The 20,141-nt window shown below is 48.0% G+C and overlaps 1 protein-coding gene across 1 annotated transcript in view; it reads right to left on the bottom strand.

Moving 5' to 3' along the window:
• Nucleotides 1–20,141, bottom strand: part of RGS9 (regulator of G-protein signaling 9) — a 72,983-nt gene that overhangs the window by 3,216 nt on the left and 49,626 nt on the right. The window contains exons 13-18 of the mRNA XM_006833600.1: nucleotides 19,775–19,890; nucleotides 15,975–16,062; nucleotides 14,077–14,215; nucleotides 13,233–13,318; nucleotides 10,574–10,691; nucleotides 1,225–1,724 (exon numbers count right to left, since the gene is read on the bottom strand). Of these exons, the coding sequence (XP_006833663.1) occupies nucleotides 1,225–1,724; nucleotides 10,574–10,691; nucleotides 13,233–13,318; nucleotides 14,077–14,215; nucleotides 15,975–16,062; nucleotides 19,775–19,890 (1,047 nt within the window). The remainder of the gene's footprint in view (nucleotides 1–1,224; nucleotides 1,725–10,573; nucleotides 10,692–13,232; nucleotides 13,319–14,076; nucleotides 14,216–15,974; nucleotides 16,063–19,774; nucleotides 19,891–20,141) is intronic.

A 20,141-nucleotide genomic window follows, 5' to 3' on the forward strand; every position in this document is an offset into this window, starting at 1 on the left:
CAAGAGTCCCCAGGTCTTGCCACACAGCTGGTCAACCAGGTCTTCACCCGGTTCACAGGAGTCTATTGAACATGGTCGGACTTAGCTCCCAGCTTCCTTTCTGTTTTTCCCTCACTTCCCCTTATCGGTGTCGAACGTGGTCACCAATCAGAGTGCATGTCTGCTCATGCATTCCCACTGAGTCTTAGTCTTAGAAGAACATTTGCCCTGAGGGGACACGACCACTGGCCTTGCTCCTGGGTAATGCTGTTTTGCATCATTTACAACTTTTCTTTCTTTCCGGACTCATCTGTACTCTGCATCTCAGGGAATCTGGACTTCTCAGAGGTCAGGCTTGCAAGACCACCAGTAAGGGAGAGCAGAGGGGCCTCAGCCCTTTGCACAGCGCTTTCCTCAGGAATTCGGAGCAAGAATTCCTGCCCATGCTGCTGAGCTGGGTGTGTGTGGGGCTGGGGGATGGGAGAAGGGGAGGCAACTCTCCAACAAACACCTTGGGGTTGGGGGAGAAAGGCGGGCTGGGGTCCCCTGTGGATCATCACCATGTTGGGGTTCCATCACTGCAGTGGACCTTTCCTGTCCTTCAACAATGGGGGAGTTGTGGATAGAAGAGCATGAAAGAAAGAAAACCAGTTGCTGATTCCAACTCCTAGCAGCCCCCTGGGGTCAGAGTAAGTCGGCATTCCCCAGGGTTTCCAATGGCTGAGGGTTTTGGTCTTTCAATGTACCTCTAGGTGAACTTGAACTGAGTAACATTTCACACCATCAGGGACACAGAGACACAGAAGAGCACAGACAGAAACAAACAAGCAAAAAGATGGAAACACGCGCACACACACACACACACACACACACACACACCTGACCCTTCTCCCCTTTCTCAGAAATAGGAAGGAATTTCTGGAAACATACACACACCCACATGCATATACACACACATGCAGTCCCACATACATGTGTACACACAGGAGAGCCCTAGGTGCATGTGTGTCAACATGAGTGTGTGGGCATAGAACAGAGAGAGACCTGTGGACACAGAAAGACAGGAATGTACACAAACATTTGTGCACAGAACAGCGAGAGACATGTGTACACAGTGTCATGCATATACACAAACATGCGTGCACAAAACAGCGAGAGACATGTGTACACAGAGTCATACATGTACACAAACATGTGTACACACACCCCCTCCAGCACTGAGCGCAGCCCCCTCCTGGGTCTTACTTGGCCACCTTCTTGGGTCTCAGGCGGGGCAGCTGCGGGCCTCCATCTCCCAGGGGCTGCACCTTGCCGTGGGGCACAGAGGGGCACTTGGGTGAGAGCCTGGCAAACACGGGAGAGGTCAAACAGCCACGCCTCAGAAATCTGCTAAAGGACAGAGCTCCGCGGGCCTTGGCCGGTGCCCTCGGCTGGGCGTGGGGTCGGGGACAGCCAGAGCTCAGCTCCAAGTCTACGGAAACCTCGCTGCCCTCGGCGACGGAGAGCCCACGGTGGGTGCTGGACCCACCGGCCTCGCCCTCCTGCGTCAGCCCCGGGGAACCGCCCAAGGCCACTCTGATGGGCGAAGGGCAGATGCTGGTGCTGAGCCGTCTGAAGCGGCCAGGCGAGGGGAAGGGTCTCCTCGGGGATCGGCAGGATGGCGGGAAGGGGCTGGAAGGCGAGGGCGGCACACAGGTCCCGGTGTACACAGCCAGGTGGGGGCTGGGAGCCGTGTGCTGGGGCTGCTGCGGAGAGGAAAGGAGAGGAGAGTCCAGTGGTGACTTGTGTGGTTCAGCACAACTGCCCTCTGGAAACTGTGGCAATGGCCCAAACAAACTGAGTCCCCTAGTCCTGGCTAATGTCCCCAGGTGGGGGCGGTCTCCTGCTGCGGGTGGGGTGAGGCAGGCTGAGCCCCAGATACCCCTCAATACCAGCCCCAAATGATCAATGCTTAACACCTTCCACCCCATCTCACCTCCCCATCTCTGCTCCCCCAGCTGAGGACTGAGGCCAGTTGAGGGGGGCAGAAACAGCCCCCACATGCCTTGCTGACTCCTCCCAGCCTTCCATGGACCCCTGTTCAAGTCTGCATGGACCACACCTGGGGGGGCATTCCTGTGCTTTCCCTCAGAGAGAGCCAGGCAGCTGAAAGAGAGGCTGTGTTGGAAGCTGGGGGTGCTGGGGAGAAACACCCCAGGACACACAGGGATAAGGGGTACAGTAGAGAAAGGGGGAGTGTTGCAATTCCACTAAGCCACCAAGCCTCAGATAGTACAGCTTTGAGGCAGGAACAGTAGACCTGGTGTATTTTCAGCTAAAAGGGCTCAAGAAAGCTCTGTTCAAACTGACAGAAGAAAGTTAAAATCAGAATTTTCCGGCTGTTCTCTGCTATCAGCCTCTCCTCCCCTCACAGAGCATACAGGACCGCTGGCCCAGGGCCTGCTATCTCCTCCCAGAGACCTACTGTGACCACATCAAAGCCCAGCATGAGAGAGCTGAGGGCCAAAGTTAGGCTTGGGGCTCTGGGACAGTTGGTTGAAGGCCACCTCCAAGAGAGAATTGGAAGTGACCTCAGTGAAGAACAAACCCTCTTTTAAACTGTCATAACCACACGGAGTCCTTCTCAGAGGGACCTACCTACCTCCAGGCCTGGGCACAGCCCTAGGGTTGAGGCGAGCAGCCCTGGGTCTGAGTAGGACAAGGATGTCCTCAGTTTCTACAGAGCCTGCCTGGCTTCCTGGGCAGCCAAGGGAAGGGCTGACACACCCAAGGAAGGCTTTGGAACAAGAGAAAGGCCAGGAGGCCACGGAGGGTGCTGCAGCCAGATGTCTCCTTTCTGTCCCACCAGCTTTCTGAACTTCAAACAAGATTCTGTCTGAATCAGCAGCTCAGAACCATGCGTCTATCTCTCTGTTCAGACTCCCACAGTCAGCAAACCAGATCCAAGGCCAAGGCTAGGGGCCAGTGGACTACAATAATAATTACCATTATTGCTGTTCAAACACAGCAAGAATTTAGCAAATGCAGCTGAGTCCTTTACAAGGATTAGGGCATTGGCTCTTTAGAGCCACTTAATGACGCCACAATTATGACCCCATTCTATACATATGAAAACACATGCTTGAAAAAACCAAGCAACTCCCATAAGGATGCCCTGCCAGGAGTGATGGGGGAAGGTTTAACGCCAGGCTTGCTGATTCCATGCACTGTATTTCTCAATGTGGCCAGGATGCTTGTTACAGGCACAGATCTCGGCACCATCCCAGACCCACTGGGATGCATTTCAGGGAAAGTGTTATTTTACCAACACTCAAGGTCTCTGCTGTGCCCAGTAAGTTGAAACTGTACCCCATACTATAGGGAAGTATGTTTCCCTAGTGCACGGTCTACAAAGAATAATTCTCCTATAATGACAGGGACAGGGGACATAAGAGACAACTGTTAGGGAAAGAGAGGGGCTCTTGGCACTTAACAACAAGAACAATTAAGCGCTTGGCATCCTACAATTTCTTACAACCAGCCCAGTTTAGAGAGAACGGAATTGAGGTCTAGAAGGTCTTACATCCTCCCCAGTTCTCCTCATCAGCCAGTGACTGTGGTCGGCAGGATTCTAAGAGATTCCCAAGGCCCCCTGTTCCTACCCCTGAGTGTGGGTATGAACCGGGATGGAAATATGTGGTGTGGTAGTTAATGTCTAAAAGGGGAGATCACTCAGGTGGACCAGACCCAACCCCATGAGTCCTTTAGATCTGGGTCCCGAGGTCAGAGACAGAAGAAGTCAGAGAGATTAAAAACACAAGAGGGAGAAAGTCTCCATTTCTGGATCTAAAGATAGAGGGAGTCCCATGGCAAGGAATGTGGGCAGCCCCTAGGAGTTGAGCAAGGAAATGGGGGAGTCGGTTCCAAAGCCACAAGGAACCAAATGCTAGCAATTGCATGAATGATCGTGAAAGTGGATTTCTCCCAAGAGTCCCAGATCAAAACATAGACAACCTAGTGGACGCCTTGAGTGTGAGACCCAACCAAATTTTACCCAGACCACTGGGAACTCATAGGGGATGCTGCTTTGAGGCGCTAGGTTAGTGGTGAGTTGTTGCACGGCTATCTGTAACTAATAGAGTGGCCAAGTGGGAATCGGAGCCCAGATCTGAGCAACCCAAATGCTCCTGCTTCTTCCACTGGCCCACATTGCTATCCCATGGCCTGTAGGGTTGAGATGGGATATTGGGATTCTAGAAAGTGGGCCACGATATCAACATTGGGAAATGAGGGTTGTCAAGGGAGATAGAGAGCCTTCCAAGTTTCCCTCCTTCAACAAATTCGCTGAGGACCCCTGGTTCATTGACTGTTTGGTGGTAGTGGTTGTGTTAGCAGACCAACTCATAATCCACTATGCTACCCGGGCTCCTTGGTTCACTAACTTGTTGCTGTTGAGTGTCATCCAGTCAGTTCCGACCCATAGCCACCCTGTATAAGGTTTCTGAGGAGTGGCTGGTGAGTTTGAACCACTAACGTGGCAGCTCAAACCAACTTTGCAGTCCAGTGCCTTAACCCACAGCGCCACACCAAGACTCCGGTTCATTAACTAGACTCCCAGTTATTCAGAATTTGTGATAAACTGTGATAATCCCAATTTGCATCTAAAGAAACAGAGTTTCATGGATGTAGGACAACTTGTCTAAGATGACACAGCTAATGACTGGACGTGCCATTAAAGAAAAGCAAAAAAAAAAAAAAACACAACAAAAAACCCCACAGGGTTTCCAGGGCTGTATAAGGAGCTCTGATAGCGTAGTGGTTACGAATCGGGCTGCGAACCTTAAGGTCAACAGTTCGAAACTACCAGCCGCTCCGCGGGAGAAAGATGAGGCTTTCTACTCCCGTAAAGATTTACACCCCCCGGAAACCCTGTACAGGGTCGCTATGGGCCGGAACCGACTCGACGGCACTTAACAACAACAACAACATTCTGTACAGAATGGAGCACTGGTAGAGCAGTAGATTAAGTGTCGGGCTGCTAATCTCAAAGTCAGTGGTTCGAGCCCACCAACCACTCCTTGGGGAAAAAATGAGGCCATCTACTCTCCTAAAGATTTAGTCTCAGAAACTCTGTCCTATGGGGTCATTACGAGTCGGAATTGACTCTGTGATAGAAGTAGACTGCCACTTGAATGTTGGTCTTTCTTTCTCCTGCCATGCTGCTGGTGGGCCGCTGACCACTGTGCCCCCAGGGCTCTTTTGCCATCCCATACTCTCCCCGACCCTCTTTCCACCATCTCGCCCCCACCTGCCTCCTCTGCAGAACCTGCTCTTTTCCAGACTGTCTTTCTCAGGATAAAGGACAAGACATACAAGGAAGATGGTCACCATTCTGCTTCACTTACCTGGCCTGCGAGTCTTTTCTAGCCCTTCCCTAACCCTGGATGCTCTAACAGGATGCCTTTGCTAGTGTCTCCCACAGACCTTGGCCTCAGGCCCTCCCACAGAAGCCTGGAGCTTGCTGTTGGAGACCCAGCCCCTCCAGCCCACACCCCAGCCACCAATGGTGTGAAGTAGCAAAGCAGCAGCATGCACAACATGCAGTGAAGAAACGGGACACAACAGAGACACTGTGACAGAGCCTTGCCTTTTTATTTTGCATGGGACCGAGAGAAGAGGATGGAGCGTGAAATGGAGAACATGTTGACACAAGATCACAATCACAGGATTTTCATGGAAGGCAGAGCAGAGGGGACAGAAAGGCAATCTGTCCTCAGAAGACAGCTATGAATTGGCAGGAGACCTGTGGCCACCTGAACTCACACTTCCCCGGGAACAGGACGGGGTGGCTAGGGTGGCATTCAGGAAGGGCATGCAGTATGCATGCTGTTCCTTCCAGTCCGTTTTCCCACTGCCCCATCATATTCACTCTCATTCCCATGAAATCTGACTTCACTATTCTACTCAAAGGCCTCCAGTGAACTCAGCTAACTGCTAAGTCTAGTGGCCTCTCCTAGTCTTCAACACACTCAACTCCTATAGCCTTTAGTTAAGATGCAGAACTCTATTTCGGTGACTCCAGACTCATGAGCCCGTCATATAATAAAGGACCATTGCTCATAAAGTTCAATGTCAAGGCCAAGATGGCTTCCTCCTCCCTGGGGCTGTGTTAGGTGGAAGCTGATGCAGGCTCCAAAGTTACCCCTGCAGCGGCAGACAGAGATGGAGGCGATCGCCAGGTTCTTAACAGTCCATTGGTCAGAACTAGACACATGACCCCGACCTAAGTGCACAGGAGTCTGGGGCATGAAATGATGCACATGGAACATTTAGTGAGCACCAACTGTCTACTGCAACACTGTTGGCCACACATTTACATCCTTCCTCACCTCTTCAGAGATTTGTTCTAACACTTCTCACTCTCTGCTCTGAGCTACTCTCTCTTCTCTTGAACTTTGTAAATGTGGTTTCTCCAACATTTCTCTTAGCCTTCTTCTCTCCCCCTGTCCACCTTCTTTCCCATAAGTTCATGTCCACTCTCACAGCTTCTACAACCACATTTGTGTGAATGACCCCATCTAAAATCTCTCCTTTTCCACAACTCAGAATTACTCAAACCTGCTTTTGAATGTAAACCCCATGTGATCAGATTTTGATTGTTCCGTTCAGTTCTGTATTCCCTGGGCAGAGGTGTCTAAAACAAGAATGGTTTAGAAATCTGTCCAAAAGTACATTTTCAACTTCCAGCTGGGGACTGGAGGTGGGGGGAGAATCTAGGTCAGGAAGAACTTGAATAGAACTCTAAAACCAATCCATTTCTTTTTCTGCTTGGTAGTTCTCAGAAAAGAATGTTCCCTCACTTTGTTTACATGCCTGTGTCTGCCATGAGATTGTAGTATGTTTGTGTGTCTGACATTGAGTAGGTGTTACATCAATGTGTGGTAAATACCTACTATGTGCCTAACACAGAGCTAGGAAACTGTGGGGAATGGTTGAACCAAAGATGAATTGGACAAAGTTGAAGCCTTACAGATGTAGCTAACACCCACCACCATCCTGGAGTCCTGGTGTGGCATTGAGGGTTAATGCATTGGACTGCAAAGTCAGATTGAACCGCAAGGTCAGCAGTTCAATTTCACCAGCCACTCCTTGGAAACCCTATACAGGGTTACTATGGGTCAGAACCGACTTGATGGCTCTTAACAACAACAACAACAACATCCTGGTGTGGTGCTGCGGGTTAATGCGCTAGACTACAAGGTCGGTTTGAACCACAAGGTCGGTGGTTCAACCTCACCAGCCACTCCTTGGAAACCCTTGTTATGAGTTGGAACCAATTTGACAACATTTAACAGCAACAAACATCAGCACCAGCTTTTTCCTGGTGTGTGGTCTCAGCTAATACTGGGTAACTAGAAGAAAAAGCAAACATTCTTTCTGGCGCCATGTTTCCCAGACTTCCCCACTAAAGTAGGCCAACCAGCAGAAAGCTGAGTAAATACGTTCCCTTAGGAATCTAAGGACCAAGCCCGAACCCATCACAGCCAAGCATGAAATGCCTTTGATGTCTCAAATTTTGTCATAAAAAATTCATGTACATTTTGCATTCTATTTCATAATATATTCATGATTACTTTAATATAATTTTTTTTAATTACCTAACTTTTCTCACATTCCAAATCTTCAAGTAAAATTGATGCCCCAGACTGGGTACCGCCTGGAATTCACAAAGTCAGTTTTGAAAAGTATCGATCTGGTCCCAACCCCTCGTTTCATAAATGAGAAAGCAGAGAGATTAAACAATTTGCTGAAGACAACACAAAGGGTAAGACCAGCTCCAGAGCCCAGGAGGCTGTCTCCAAATCTAGGGATTTATGAATGGTTACAATGCATGTTTATGGAGAACTTGCTAGATCTCAAGCATTAGGCTTGAGGATGTGGTCTCTCTCTTCATGCCACGCATTTGGTTCATTACCTGAGATGTCTCCTTAGGGTACTTTTAGAGTTGGGGTACTCCAACATTCTTCAGAAGAGAGGTGAACAAAGCATATTGCTCCGTGTTCTTACGGAGTAAATTAATCTAAGGCTGTTGTGAAATTGAGGCCAGTAGGCACTCATGTTTTGGGCTGAAATTATTTTGCTAACATGAAACCAATGTGCTAATATGAAACAAACTCCTTACAATGATTTGGAAGTTCTTCAATGGCATGGTCTCTACCCACCTCTCTAACCTCATCTTGTACCACAACCTCCTGGTCTCAGTTCTCTGTGAGCCAAGTCCCATCTCTGGGCCTTCACCACACTGTCTGGAAAGCTCTCCTTGCAGCTAGCTCATATCCATTATATAGCCAAGTCCTCACCTCCTGAGAGTTGTTGTTATTAAGTGTCGTGGAATCGGTTCCAATGCATAGCGACCCTGTATAGGGTTTCAAGGAGCAGCTGGTGAGCTTGAACCAGTGACCTTGTGGTTCAAACTGACTTTGCAGTCGAGCACATTAGCTCAAAGCATCACACCAGAACTTGTGAGAGAGACCTCCTTAGTCTATACTCCTCCCCCGATCTACCCTAGCCACAGCAGTGTATCCATTGACTTTCCAACATTCTGTGGGTTTTAGCATACATATGTTTGTGTTGTTAATTGTAACAATGACTGCATTCTTCATCTTTCCTTGTAGTCATGTCTTTTGCCATACAACTTTGCAATTTCTCTCACTAAGCGATAGAGGCCATTTCCCCATGCCTTAAATCTAGGCTGTCTTAGTAACTTTTTTTTGCAGGGGAGAGCAATAAAATGAGATGGAAGAGACACATTCTAAGCGTAGATCTCAAGAAGCCTTATATATTTCCACTGTCTCCTGTGCAGTTCTGCCATTGCTATGGAATTATAACCAGAGCAGCCTGCTGGAGGATGAGAGATGTGTGAAACAAAATAGAATCACCCCAGTCCTCTCAGCCTAGGCCAACCAACAGGAGCTGACCACAGACATGTGAGGCCAGCCAAGACCAACAGAGCCTTCTAGATGACCCTACGTATGAGCAACCATCACTTGTAAGCCATTAAAGTTTCATGACTTACTGTTCTAGAGCAGCAATGAACTGAATTATTGATCATCACTGGTAAACTACAGCCGTGACATTTTATTCACAAATGCCATTGAGTCAGTTCTAACTTATGGCAACCCTGCATAGAGTTTCTAAAGGGCAGCTGATGTGTTTGAACAGCCAACCTTGTGGTTAGCAGTTTAATGCTTATCTTACAGCACCACACCAGGACTCCTGGTATGTGGTTGTTGTTGTTAAGTGCCATCGAGTCAGTTCCGACCCATAGCGACCCTCTAGCGGGTTTCCAAGGAGCAACTGGTGAGTTTGAACCACCAACTTCGCAGTTCAAACCGATTGTGCAGTCTAGCGCATTAACCTACAGTGCCACAGCTGGACTCCCTGGTATGTAGTAGGTGCTCAATAAATGTGTTCAATGACTAAGTCTTCCTGCTGCGCAAAGTTGGTCTTTGACTCACTTTCTTGTTCTAGGTCCACACATAGTTGTATGGAGTCAATCTAACTTTGAGAATGACTTTCTATGTCTCCCAGGTTTGCACTGTCCTCTCCCTCTACTCCTGCCCCCTGAGCTATAGCTGCGGAAGGAGAAAATACACATCTAGAACCATCCCAGGATGTAGTATTAACTCTGAGTTTGATTCATCTTGAAAATGTCTCAGCTGTCTACCATCCCTCTACCTATGACTAAAAACATCAGCACCTTTGTTCTTGACTCTAAAGGTTGCTGTGCAGCGGATCATTTACCTAGATTACTGTGGAGGCCTCAGGCTTAAGTCCTTCATCCTTACCTGCTATGTATTCCCCCAGCATGCTCAATGGGGTTTCAAAAATTTCATGGAAAAATTCCATTATCTTTTCATTCCATTTTTCCATGAACTCTTTGAAGCCCCATCATATAAGGGGGTGGGGAGACAAGAAGAGAGCCCATCAGCTTTCAAGTAAACGTGATGAAAAACAAACTCAACAGAAGTAATGTCTTAGCAAGTGCAACAGAAGAGACCAGAGGAAGTTCAAGTATATGGGGTCCCGGCACCTAGTTCCTCTGAAGGGATCTCAAAGACAACTTTAGAAGCAATGTCTATTTTGAAAGCATGAAATCTTCATAAAATGATTCTAAACAAACTTGCCTTGGGGCTGAGAGGATGCCTTCACTTTAATTTTCCTAGATCACACCAGCCTGTTTCCTTGATGGTTCTCACCATGACAGCTCCGTGTGGTAAGATAGACTGTCACCAGGAACTGAGCTAAGTCATACCCCTGCACCCATCACTGACCAGCCCTGCCTGCTGGTGAATTCAAGTGGTAGACCAAGCTCTAGTTGTTGTAGTATTGGGAAGTCAACCCAATGTACAACGTCAGAGGACTACAAGGTGACCCTGATGACTTCACAACCTCACCAGAGAGGAATGGGGAGAGGGATCTCCAAGATGCTGACCTCCCTTTCCTTGGTTGCCTCTCCCATGAGCCTACCCTCCCACCTCCTCTCTTGGATTATAGATTTATTTAGGAAGCAGCTCCTTTGAAGTTGGCTCCTACGGTCCAGCTTGCTTATGACCTGAGTGATGTCCACGGTGTTGGCTGCTTCTCGTGCCTTGGCTTCTTCTTCCAGTTGTCTCAGGACAACGGGACTTGGGCTGGAACGGAGGTGGCGCCGCATGAACGGGAGGTTGGAGCTAGAACCAAGGAAAGCAAGTTACAGAAAACCACACTGTCCAACAATGACTCTGAGACTCCTCGTCGGAGTGGAGCTGGAAGGTCAGGCCTGGAATTGTTCCCTTCAGTTTCCAGGAGAACCTCAAAGTGAGGTCCTCAGACGGCATGTGCAAGCTTAGCGCTTCCTCCCCTTTGGAGAATGGGTCCAGAGTAAGCACCAATCACCATCACATTTTCGGGTCATTTAGGCAGAAGTCCATGAGTGGTATGAGTGTCTAATGCCCTCATGTTAAGTGCCGTTGAGTCGGTTCCAACTCACAACGGCCCTGTATAGGGTTTCCAAAGAGTGGTTGGTGAGTTTGAACCATTGACCTTGCAATTCAAACCAACCTTGGGTCCAGTGCATTATCCTGCAGCACCACACCAAGACTCTTGTCAGCTGTTAATCAAAAAGTTGAATGTTCTAGTCTACCCAGAGGCACCTCCAAAATAAGGCCGGGCATTCTATGTCTGAAAAGTCTGCCATTGAAAACCCTCTGGAGCAGAGTCGGCTCTGACATACCCAGAGTCATCAGGGGTCAGAACCAACTCAACAGCAACTGGTTACTGGCAGCTCAGGTCAGATTCTTCTGGTGACGAAGCCTACTTCTGATGGACGAAGACCCATCCCCTCTGCAGTATTGAGACATTAACTTGGTATCGTAACTTCCTGCAGGCTCTTCACAGTCAGAAGGGGGCAAAGAGGAACTGGGTCCTGGAAGGCTAGGGTTCTTGTCTCAGGGAAGAGTTGGAGCTTTTGTCTCCAAGCCTTCAAAAGGAAGAAGAGACTGTTCAAGGGGATCCCAAGAGGCAGAGAAAGAGGGGAAGGGCTTCACAAGGGATGGTGAGCTGGACTTGTATCCTGCTCACACACAAGACTCAGGGCATTTTCAGTACTTCTGGCAGCAAGCAGAGATTCCTGGGACCAATTTCTCTCTACCACAACCTTAGGATTCACATTCTAGAGGTCTAAGTTCTGTAGGGTCTCTGAGCATCAGAATCTACCCAAACCTTTGAGGGTCCCCATAAGGCTTGGGAAACAAGCAGCAATGGCAGGTTGAAGACCTTGGACTGATAAATTTCCAGACTGTTGTATCTACGTGAGGAAGGAGAAGGGCTCCCTCCCACCAGCGATGCCTGGGATTCACTCTGTCACCAGCTCCACCAAGGAGGAGGCTTAGAGATTGATTGAACTCATCTTGGAAAACTTCAGTCTGACACAGTGCCTTACAGTTGAAAGTTGAAATAGTTCATTGCCATTGCCGACCCCACAGAGACAACCCCCGAACCTCAAAACCCAGCACCACCAGACAGCAATACCCCACATCAAAGCTTAGTGTTCCACCAGGAGTCCAAGGCCACCCCAGGTATCCAAAGCAGCTGACACATCCCAGGAAAGATCCCAGCTAAATTCGCACATCTTCCCAACGTAAAAACTATCTGGAGAGAGACACATGAGAGATTCTACTTCCTTCGCCACTACATTCTGGCAGAACCTTGGAGCTATCAGACCCTTTCTTGTGGCTTAAGGGGGGAGCTTTCAAGTCCCCAGGGACACTGAACTCCCGCCCTCACACACAAACTTAATAGAAGGGTCTCACAAAGGCCTCCTTTTCACAACAGGACCATTATCCTCAAGAATGAAAGCAATTTGTTGGGTTTTGTTTTTTTTTTGGAAGAGCCTTTGATAAAGGCTCTGGTCCAACCATCCTTCCCGTGATTTGGGTTAACTGAAAATTCTGGAAAAGGTCCCAGTGTGGGCTGAGCCGACTAGCAGGGAAAACTTATCAACCAAGGGGAACAAGACACGCAACTGGTACTACAAAGACCTCAGCCAAAGTCTCTAGTCTTTGTTCAAGCTATCATTTGGCTATTCGTTTGGGATTGGAATCTCCAATCCCGATAGGGTTTTTGGTTTTCCCAAAAAAGAGTTCAAACTGCCCCTTGGAACATGACTTCATCTGTTCTCCCAGTAGTTCTGCAAGATGAGGCAACCCACCTCCTTCAAGGGCAGTGAGAGGAGACAGCTAACACACTCACTAAAAGATAAGTCTCAGGAGGCTGCAAGGATTCTTGGGGTGTTACTGTTCATTCCCCCTAATTGTCTGGCATTTTCTTTGGGGTGTCATCTGCTATTCTCCCACAGGTCGTGAATCATTACAAGGATACAAGGATGGAGCTTCATTAATGTCCATGTATCCATTGGAAATAGAAAAGGTGGTTATCAAACAGCCAATGAGATGCCTGCATTTCTGAGAAGGTTAATTATCAGTCATCAACACGCTTCCAAGTTAGCATTTGGGAAACAAAAGCTATCTACAGTAACTACTCAGGAAATCTAGAGTGGTTTCAAGGCATTCTGAAAGAAATGGGGTAATCATTCCTTAGACAAGTGGCACTTTCTAGTCCGCAATATTTTCATCAAGCAAATGTCTCAATAAGGGTCATTTGGTTGAAAGAGCTCTTTCCTTCTCTGTAAGCTAAACAGCAGGCAGCAAGCAATTATAGACCATTCCACTTGCCTTCTTTTCGCAGTTTCCTGAGGCTCAATGGCCTTGGCCAGCATTTCCTTGTAGATTGGAGATTTTAAGTAGCGAGCATAAGAATCCTAGGGGAAATCAAAGAAACAACAAAACAAAATAGTAATTATGAGATTATGAGAGAGAAGGTGTCAAATGAAGGGTCCCAAGGTCTCCCTCCGGCAGTGAAATGGCACTGTTAAGAGAAAGTAGCTGCTTATGTGGACAGCGTTGAGACAGTGCCCAGCGCAGTTCCCCAGGGTAGAGCCTGGGTTAAGAGCATTAGCTTCACCTGGGAGCGCCTTAGAACTGCACATTCTCAGAGCCCGCTGCAGGCCTGTTGAAGACAGCACAACACTGGGAAGGTTTCACTCATTCGGAATCAGTGCCAACTCAATGGTAAGTAACCACCACTGCCAACCCAAAAACCCACAGCAACCCTATAGGACAGGGGAGAACTGCCCCATAGAATTTCCAAGGTTGTCACCTTTAGGAAAGCAGATGGACACATCTGTCTCCTTAGGAGCAGCTGGTGGGTTCGAACAGCTGAACTGATGGTTAGCAGCTGAGCACTTAACCATGGCACCACCAGTCATTAGCACTACCTGCGTGGTTTAACTACAGAGAGGGTGCATGCAGGCAGCGGCCCCCGGTGGCCCTTCCCAGTTGGGGATCCACAAAGTTTCAGGAGGCTCCAACCCAGCGAATGATGGGAGAGACAGCTCCTAACTCTATACCTACCATGGGCACAGGGACAGTCAGATACCACATCTCAGGACTCCACATCTGAAAATGTTCCCAGGTCCCTGGGAAGGGAAGGGCTCCTGGTACACACATCCCTACCCACCTTCTTCATGAGTATATAGATGTGGGTTTGTGCAGCATCCAGGACGTAGCGATGGGGATGCCTCAGTCCCTTGACTGTGATGTCCATGGTCTTGCCATCTATGTTTATCCATCGCCTCGCCCCTGGGGCCAGGAATAGCCTGGGGTGGGAGGAAAATGTTCACAAAGATAGCTAAACCCAAATCACTTCATGAGAAGTCTACAGCTGCCTGGGAGAGCAGAGTTGACAAGGGCCAGAATCCCAAGAGTGGAGTTATTTTTAGGAGGTATCAAGGAGTGTGGTGGCTCTGTAGGATAAGCCCTGGAATCGTAGCCACAAGGTCAGCAATTTGAACCCACCGGCTGCTCTGCAGGAGAAAGGTGAGGTTTCTGCTCCTGTAAAGATTTACAGTCTTAGAAACCCTATATAGGGTCGCTATGAGTCAGAAACAACTTCATAGCACTTAACAACAACAAAGATTTTTAAATGGTTAACACACTTGACTGCTAACCCAAGGTTGAAGGTTCAAGTCCAGTCAGAGGTGCCTCTGAAGACTTGGTGATCTACTTCTGAAACACCTGCCATTGAAAAACCCTCTGGGTACAGATCTACTGTGACACCCACAGGGTGGTCACGAGTCTGAGTTCATTCTGTGACGATTGGTGGGGGAGGAAAATTTTAAACAAGTTGTCAAATCACTTCTCCTAAGAGCAAGAAAACAGTCACACTAGTATTGGGAATGTGACTATTTCACTCTGATGCTCTCAGCCTCTAGGAGTAAGAGCAAGAAGGAAATGAGGTGAACCCAGCTGGAGACGGCTGGTCATTCGAATCCAGCCTCCAACCTAATATCTTCAAACCTCCTTCCTCAGCAGCATTCCAGGACCTGAACTGGAAGTAGGTTAAGACAACTCCAAACAGGGGTCTCAGGGTCTCTGCTCCTCCTTGGGCCCAGTTCAAAGATGTTTAGTGACAAATCTGGAGTCCCGATAGGGAGGCATTTCCATAATCCTGGCACCCTGGAATTTGGGTATCCAGTCATACACCCCAAACTAGAACCTAATAGCAACCTCCCTCCCTGAGTCCTTGGCATTCCTGAGATTCTAGGCACCCAGGGCTCCCCGAGGTTAGAACAGTCACGTGGGTGGAAAGTTTTGGAATGCACAAAAAAGATTTATGGAACTGGGGAACCCAGAGAGGAAGGGTCCTACCGCAGATTCAGAGGGGGGTTTGTGTGCTGCTGAGTCGGTTCTGACTCATCACGACCCTCTATAGGGTTTCCAAGGCTGTCAATCTTTACGGGAGCAGAACGCCTCACCTTTCTCCCCTGCAGTTGGCAGCCTGACTTGTACCCCACTACACTACTAGGGCTCCTTGTTCTTTGAAGTTGTTGTTAAGTGCCGTCAAGTCGGTTCCAACTCATAGAGACCCTGTATAGGGTTTCTGAGGAGTGGCTGGTGAATTTGAACCACCGACCTTGCAGTTCAAACCGACCTTCCTGTCCAGCACATTATCCCACAGCGCTACCACACCAGGACTTAGAATTAGGAGCTGTGTGAGTGTCTTTCTGTGCGAGTCAGTCCAGAGCCCATTACTGTGAAAACAACATCAAGGGAACTTCCTGAGCCCACAGAGTCCCCCTACCCTGTTGGTCTTGATGCACAGAGCCCCTCCCTGGGGAGCAAGGTGGCCAAATTTGTAAGAACACACACAAGTGGAAGTGCAAGTCCTTCTTTCAATTCTGTGACTGTCCCCAGACTTTCTTCAGAGGAGCCCCCAAACCTTCCAGAAGCAGTGAAGTGCATATAGTGTGGCCAGTCTAATGACACCCAGGTGTGGTACCCACCCCCCTTCCATCTCCAACCTCAGACAAAACCAGGGCGGATGGGGGAGCCAAAGAACAGATGATTAGTCCTCACTTGTAGATCTCCTCTGCCTTCTCCTTGACCTTGGACTGATCTCCGTACTTCAGGTCCTCACAAGCCTCCCAGAATCCCAGATTCTCCCCTGCGCACGGAGGAGGGGTCCAGGCAGACAAAGCCAGGCAGGAAGCAAATGGAGAGAAGTAAACAGGAAATAAAGGGTCAGCTAGGGTAGGTTCAGGTCCCTGGTCTGGGGACCACTGTTTCTTCTGCAGAACAGCCCAGCACAGAGACCAAGCTGCTGGTCTCACAAGGACTGGTGGAGCCCCTGAGACAATGGCCTTTAAACACCGTTCAGAAGCTGAACTCACCCCTGGGGGGCTTAACTTTCAGTCAAACAACAGACAGATGGACAATAACATCAGAGAGGTACGTAGTCCTTGGAGCAATCAGCCATTTGAGATCAAAGGGACAGCAGACAGTATATGGCCAGAGATAAAACTCAGTAGGCAGGAACGTAGGACAGATAGAAATGGTACACCCAGGAAGACAGTAGGAGATATGCTGATGTTACTGCTGGGGATCGTAATCAATGTCACAAAACAAAATGGGTATGAACTGGTCAATGGAAAAACCAACTGGCTCTGTAAGCCTTCACCCAAATCACAATGAAAAATAAGTAACTTTCAACATTAAAAGAACAAGCCAGCACACATGTGAAGTTTGACAAGTTTCTCCATAAGGGAAGGGGCCACGGTGTTTTGTGGGGGAAGCTCCACATATTTCAGACTGGAAAAGGCTTGGCTATTGTAAACAAGTTGACATCTGTCCCAAAGTACATACGGGTGCTCCTTCTTCACCGCTGACTTCAGGGTGTTCACAGGACTGAGGTCTCTGTCGTGCATGAACACCCAGCCAGCACTGTACACCAAATGCAATGCAGACCCTTTTACCCATAGCAAATGACAGCTACCTGCTTAGCATTCAAATTAAATGAGCACACAAAGGTATATGCACTGATGCTCATAGCGGAGAGCTCGATGGCTCTGTACAGTAAGCACTGGACTGGGAACCACAAGTTCCACCGTTCAAGCCCACCAGCTGCTCCACAGGAGAAAGATGAGACTTTCTGTTCCCATAAAGATGTACAGCCGAGGAAACTCTATCGTGTTGTTGTTAAGTGCCCTCTAGTTGGCACCGACTCATAGCAACCCTGTATAGGGTTTCCGAGGAGCAGCTGGTGGGTTTGAACTGTGGACCTTGTGATTCACAGTCCAGCGCTGATCCTACAGCACCACATCAGGAGTCACTATGAGTAGCGATTGACTCTTCAACACTTAACGACAAAACAATGTTCACAACAGCATCATTCAAAATAGCCCAAAAGTTAAAGCAACCCATCAACTGATGAGCAGACAAGCAAATGTGATATATTCATCCAGTGGGATATTTTTCAGTCATAAAAAAGGAATAAAGTACTGATGCATGCTACAATGAGAACATTATGATAAGTGAATTTTATGTGAATATTTTACAATGTGAAGACAAAAGGTCATATATTATATGAGTCCAGGTATATGAAATGTTCGGAAGAGGCAAATCTATAGGCACGGAAGGTAGAAAAGGGTTGTCTAGGGCTGAGGGCTCAGGGTTGGGGTAGAGGGGAACTTCTAATGTAGATCTGATTCTTTTGGGGTTAGTAAAAATGTTCTGGAATTAGAAGTGATGGTTTCACAACTTTGTGAATAAACTAAAATCCACTAAATTGTGTACTTTAGAAAAGTGAATTTTATGATATGTGAATTCGATCTTAAAGGACTCCTGGTGTGGCACTGTAGGAGCAGAACTGGGCTGTGAACCACAAGGTCAGCAGTTCAAACCCACCAGCTGCTTCTCAGAAAACCTACACAGGGTCGCTATGAATCGGAATCGACTCAACGGCAATAAACAATAACAACATATTAAAACAAGTTTTGAACGTCTTAAGTCACATTGGTAAACCGGTGATTTATCTGCTCTGTTCATACCCAACACTTCAGGAATCTTATGAAGAGACTAGTATTAATACAGCTTTAATAATCCAGGAACATCTTTTCATTGGATTCTCACTGTTATTAATTAAGGAATGTGTGTCCTGGTGTGGCACTGTGGGTTAATGCATTGGACGGCAATAGTTGGCAGTTCAAGTTCACCTGCGGTTCCTCGGAAACCTTATACAAGGTCGCCACGGGTCGGAACCGACTCGACAGCACCTAACAACAGGTGGGCAAGAGTCTTTGGGAGGTGGGGTTACAAACAGCTAACACACTCGGCTGCTAAATAAAGTTAAAACAATCCAAATGTCCGTCAACTGATGAGCGACAAGTAAATGTGATATATTCATCCAGTGGAATATTATTCAGTTACAAAATATAAGTGGGCCTAACAATATACTTACAGAAAACCAGCTTTGAAAACTACGGTGGGGTTGCCATGAGTGAGAACTGACTTGCCCACACTAATCCTCTTCAGCTGGGATAGACGGAAAGCTCAGGGTGTAGTCTGCCACTTGGCCACTAGAGGGAACCCCAGCCACTTATTTGCTGGCGGCTTCTGGCCCATTCCTGTTCATCATCTTTTCTGGGTTTTATTATATCATGGCAATTAAGGTTGATGAGAGAGAAGAATTTTCAACAACCCCTATCATAATGTAATATTCTTCAACAAGCAATCAAACAGACTAAGAGCATGTCAAGTAGAATTAGTTTCAGAAGCAACCCCACAAATTAATGGGTCTTGGCTAGTAAGCAACTTTGGTATACAGGGCTTTACTATTAGGGTTCAAATGCCATGGCCCCCCCAGGTTAGAGACTCAATGAGGATTTAAATGAATTCCATAAAAGTCACTAGAAGGTGGTGAAGCCGATTAGGTGGGCAGCCACATCCAATGAATTTGGTCCATGCTGTATAATTAAGATGCACGAGCATGTACCATAATGAGATATTCAGAGATGGGGTCTAAAAGCCTGGTGCAACCCATTCATTACAATTCTCTCATCCTTGAGGCCCTGAGGGAGGCAGGCAAAGTGTGTGCACCAATGTACATAGTAGCACCATTCACAAAGGCCCCAAAGTGAAAACCACCCAGTGGTCCTGCATTTGACTTAGGAATCAACTCTAGCATATCCACACATAGGGGGTTCCCGCCTGCGTCTGTATCCACTCCAACGCAACAGTGGGCTAAAGCAGTGGTTCTCAATTGTGGCTGTACAGTAGAATGACTATGGGGCCCTGATGTGGCACTGTAGGATAAGCACTCGACTGCCACCATACCAGCCACTCCTCAGAAGCCTCATACAGGGTCGCTATGAGTCAGAACTGACTCGAGGCACTTAACAACAACAACATGGAATTTTTAGCACTCCAACCCAAAACCAATTAAATAAGGATGGGATCCAAGCACACATGTTTTTAAATGTCCCCCAGCAGATCAAATGTGCAGCCAGAAACCTGCTGAGCTAAAAGAAACCATGTTGGGAAGCCACCGGGCAAGCCTGGCTCCTCCCTGCATCCCTATTGGGTCTCCCTGAGGAGCTACAGTTGAGTGGGGTGGGGGGAGAGGGCTCAGCAGCCCCAAGTGCCCCTTGGCTGATCATCAGTGGAAATGGAACCTCAGAAACGTGAATGATGCCCATCTGGACTTGGTTGAGCAGAGAGATGTTCCCCAGACTGGGGGCATCTTTGAAGCCACAAACAACATAAACCCTAGACTAATTCTGAAAGCTATCAAAGACAGCACCCGCTGCAAATTCCAAAAACCCTCTGCTAGCATTTCTTTTTGAAAAAATCATCATCATCATTAAAATTCAAACACCCACCACTGAATTCTTTCTTGAGAAAGGACTGGAAGCTCTGCCGGCCCTTCGGGTCTCGGATCAACTCGCTGAAGTTGAAGGCCCACCGTTCCACCCGCATCCTGGTTGGGATTTCTACCCTGTAAGAAGGGTGATTTGTCAATGCAGCAGAGGCCCAGGCTGGGCTAGGGGGTGGCTGGGTGGGGTGGGCAGCTTTGGGCAGTTTTAGCCCCTGTCTTAGTCTAATGGTTCAGGACTCCATGAAACCCTCCTAACCTCTGCTTAAACCTGCAATGCAGGTCATTACTAGTTAGGAAAATACAGCCTCAACCAAGTTCCCTGGCCTCATTTCCACAAGATTGCAGTCCCAAACGTGAGAATGATGCCTAAA

The sequence above is a fragment of the Chrysochloris asiatica genome, unplaced genomic scaffold (genome assembly GCF_000296735.1).
Source record: "Chrysochloris asiatica unplaced genomic scaffold, ChrAsi1.0 scaffold00007, whole genome shotgun sequence".
Classification (NCBI taxonomy): Eukaryota; Metazoa; Chordata; class Mammalia; order Afrosoricida; family Chrysochloridae; genus Chrysochloris; species Chrysochloris asiatica.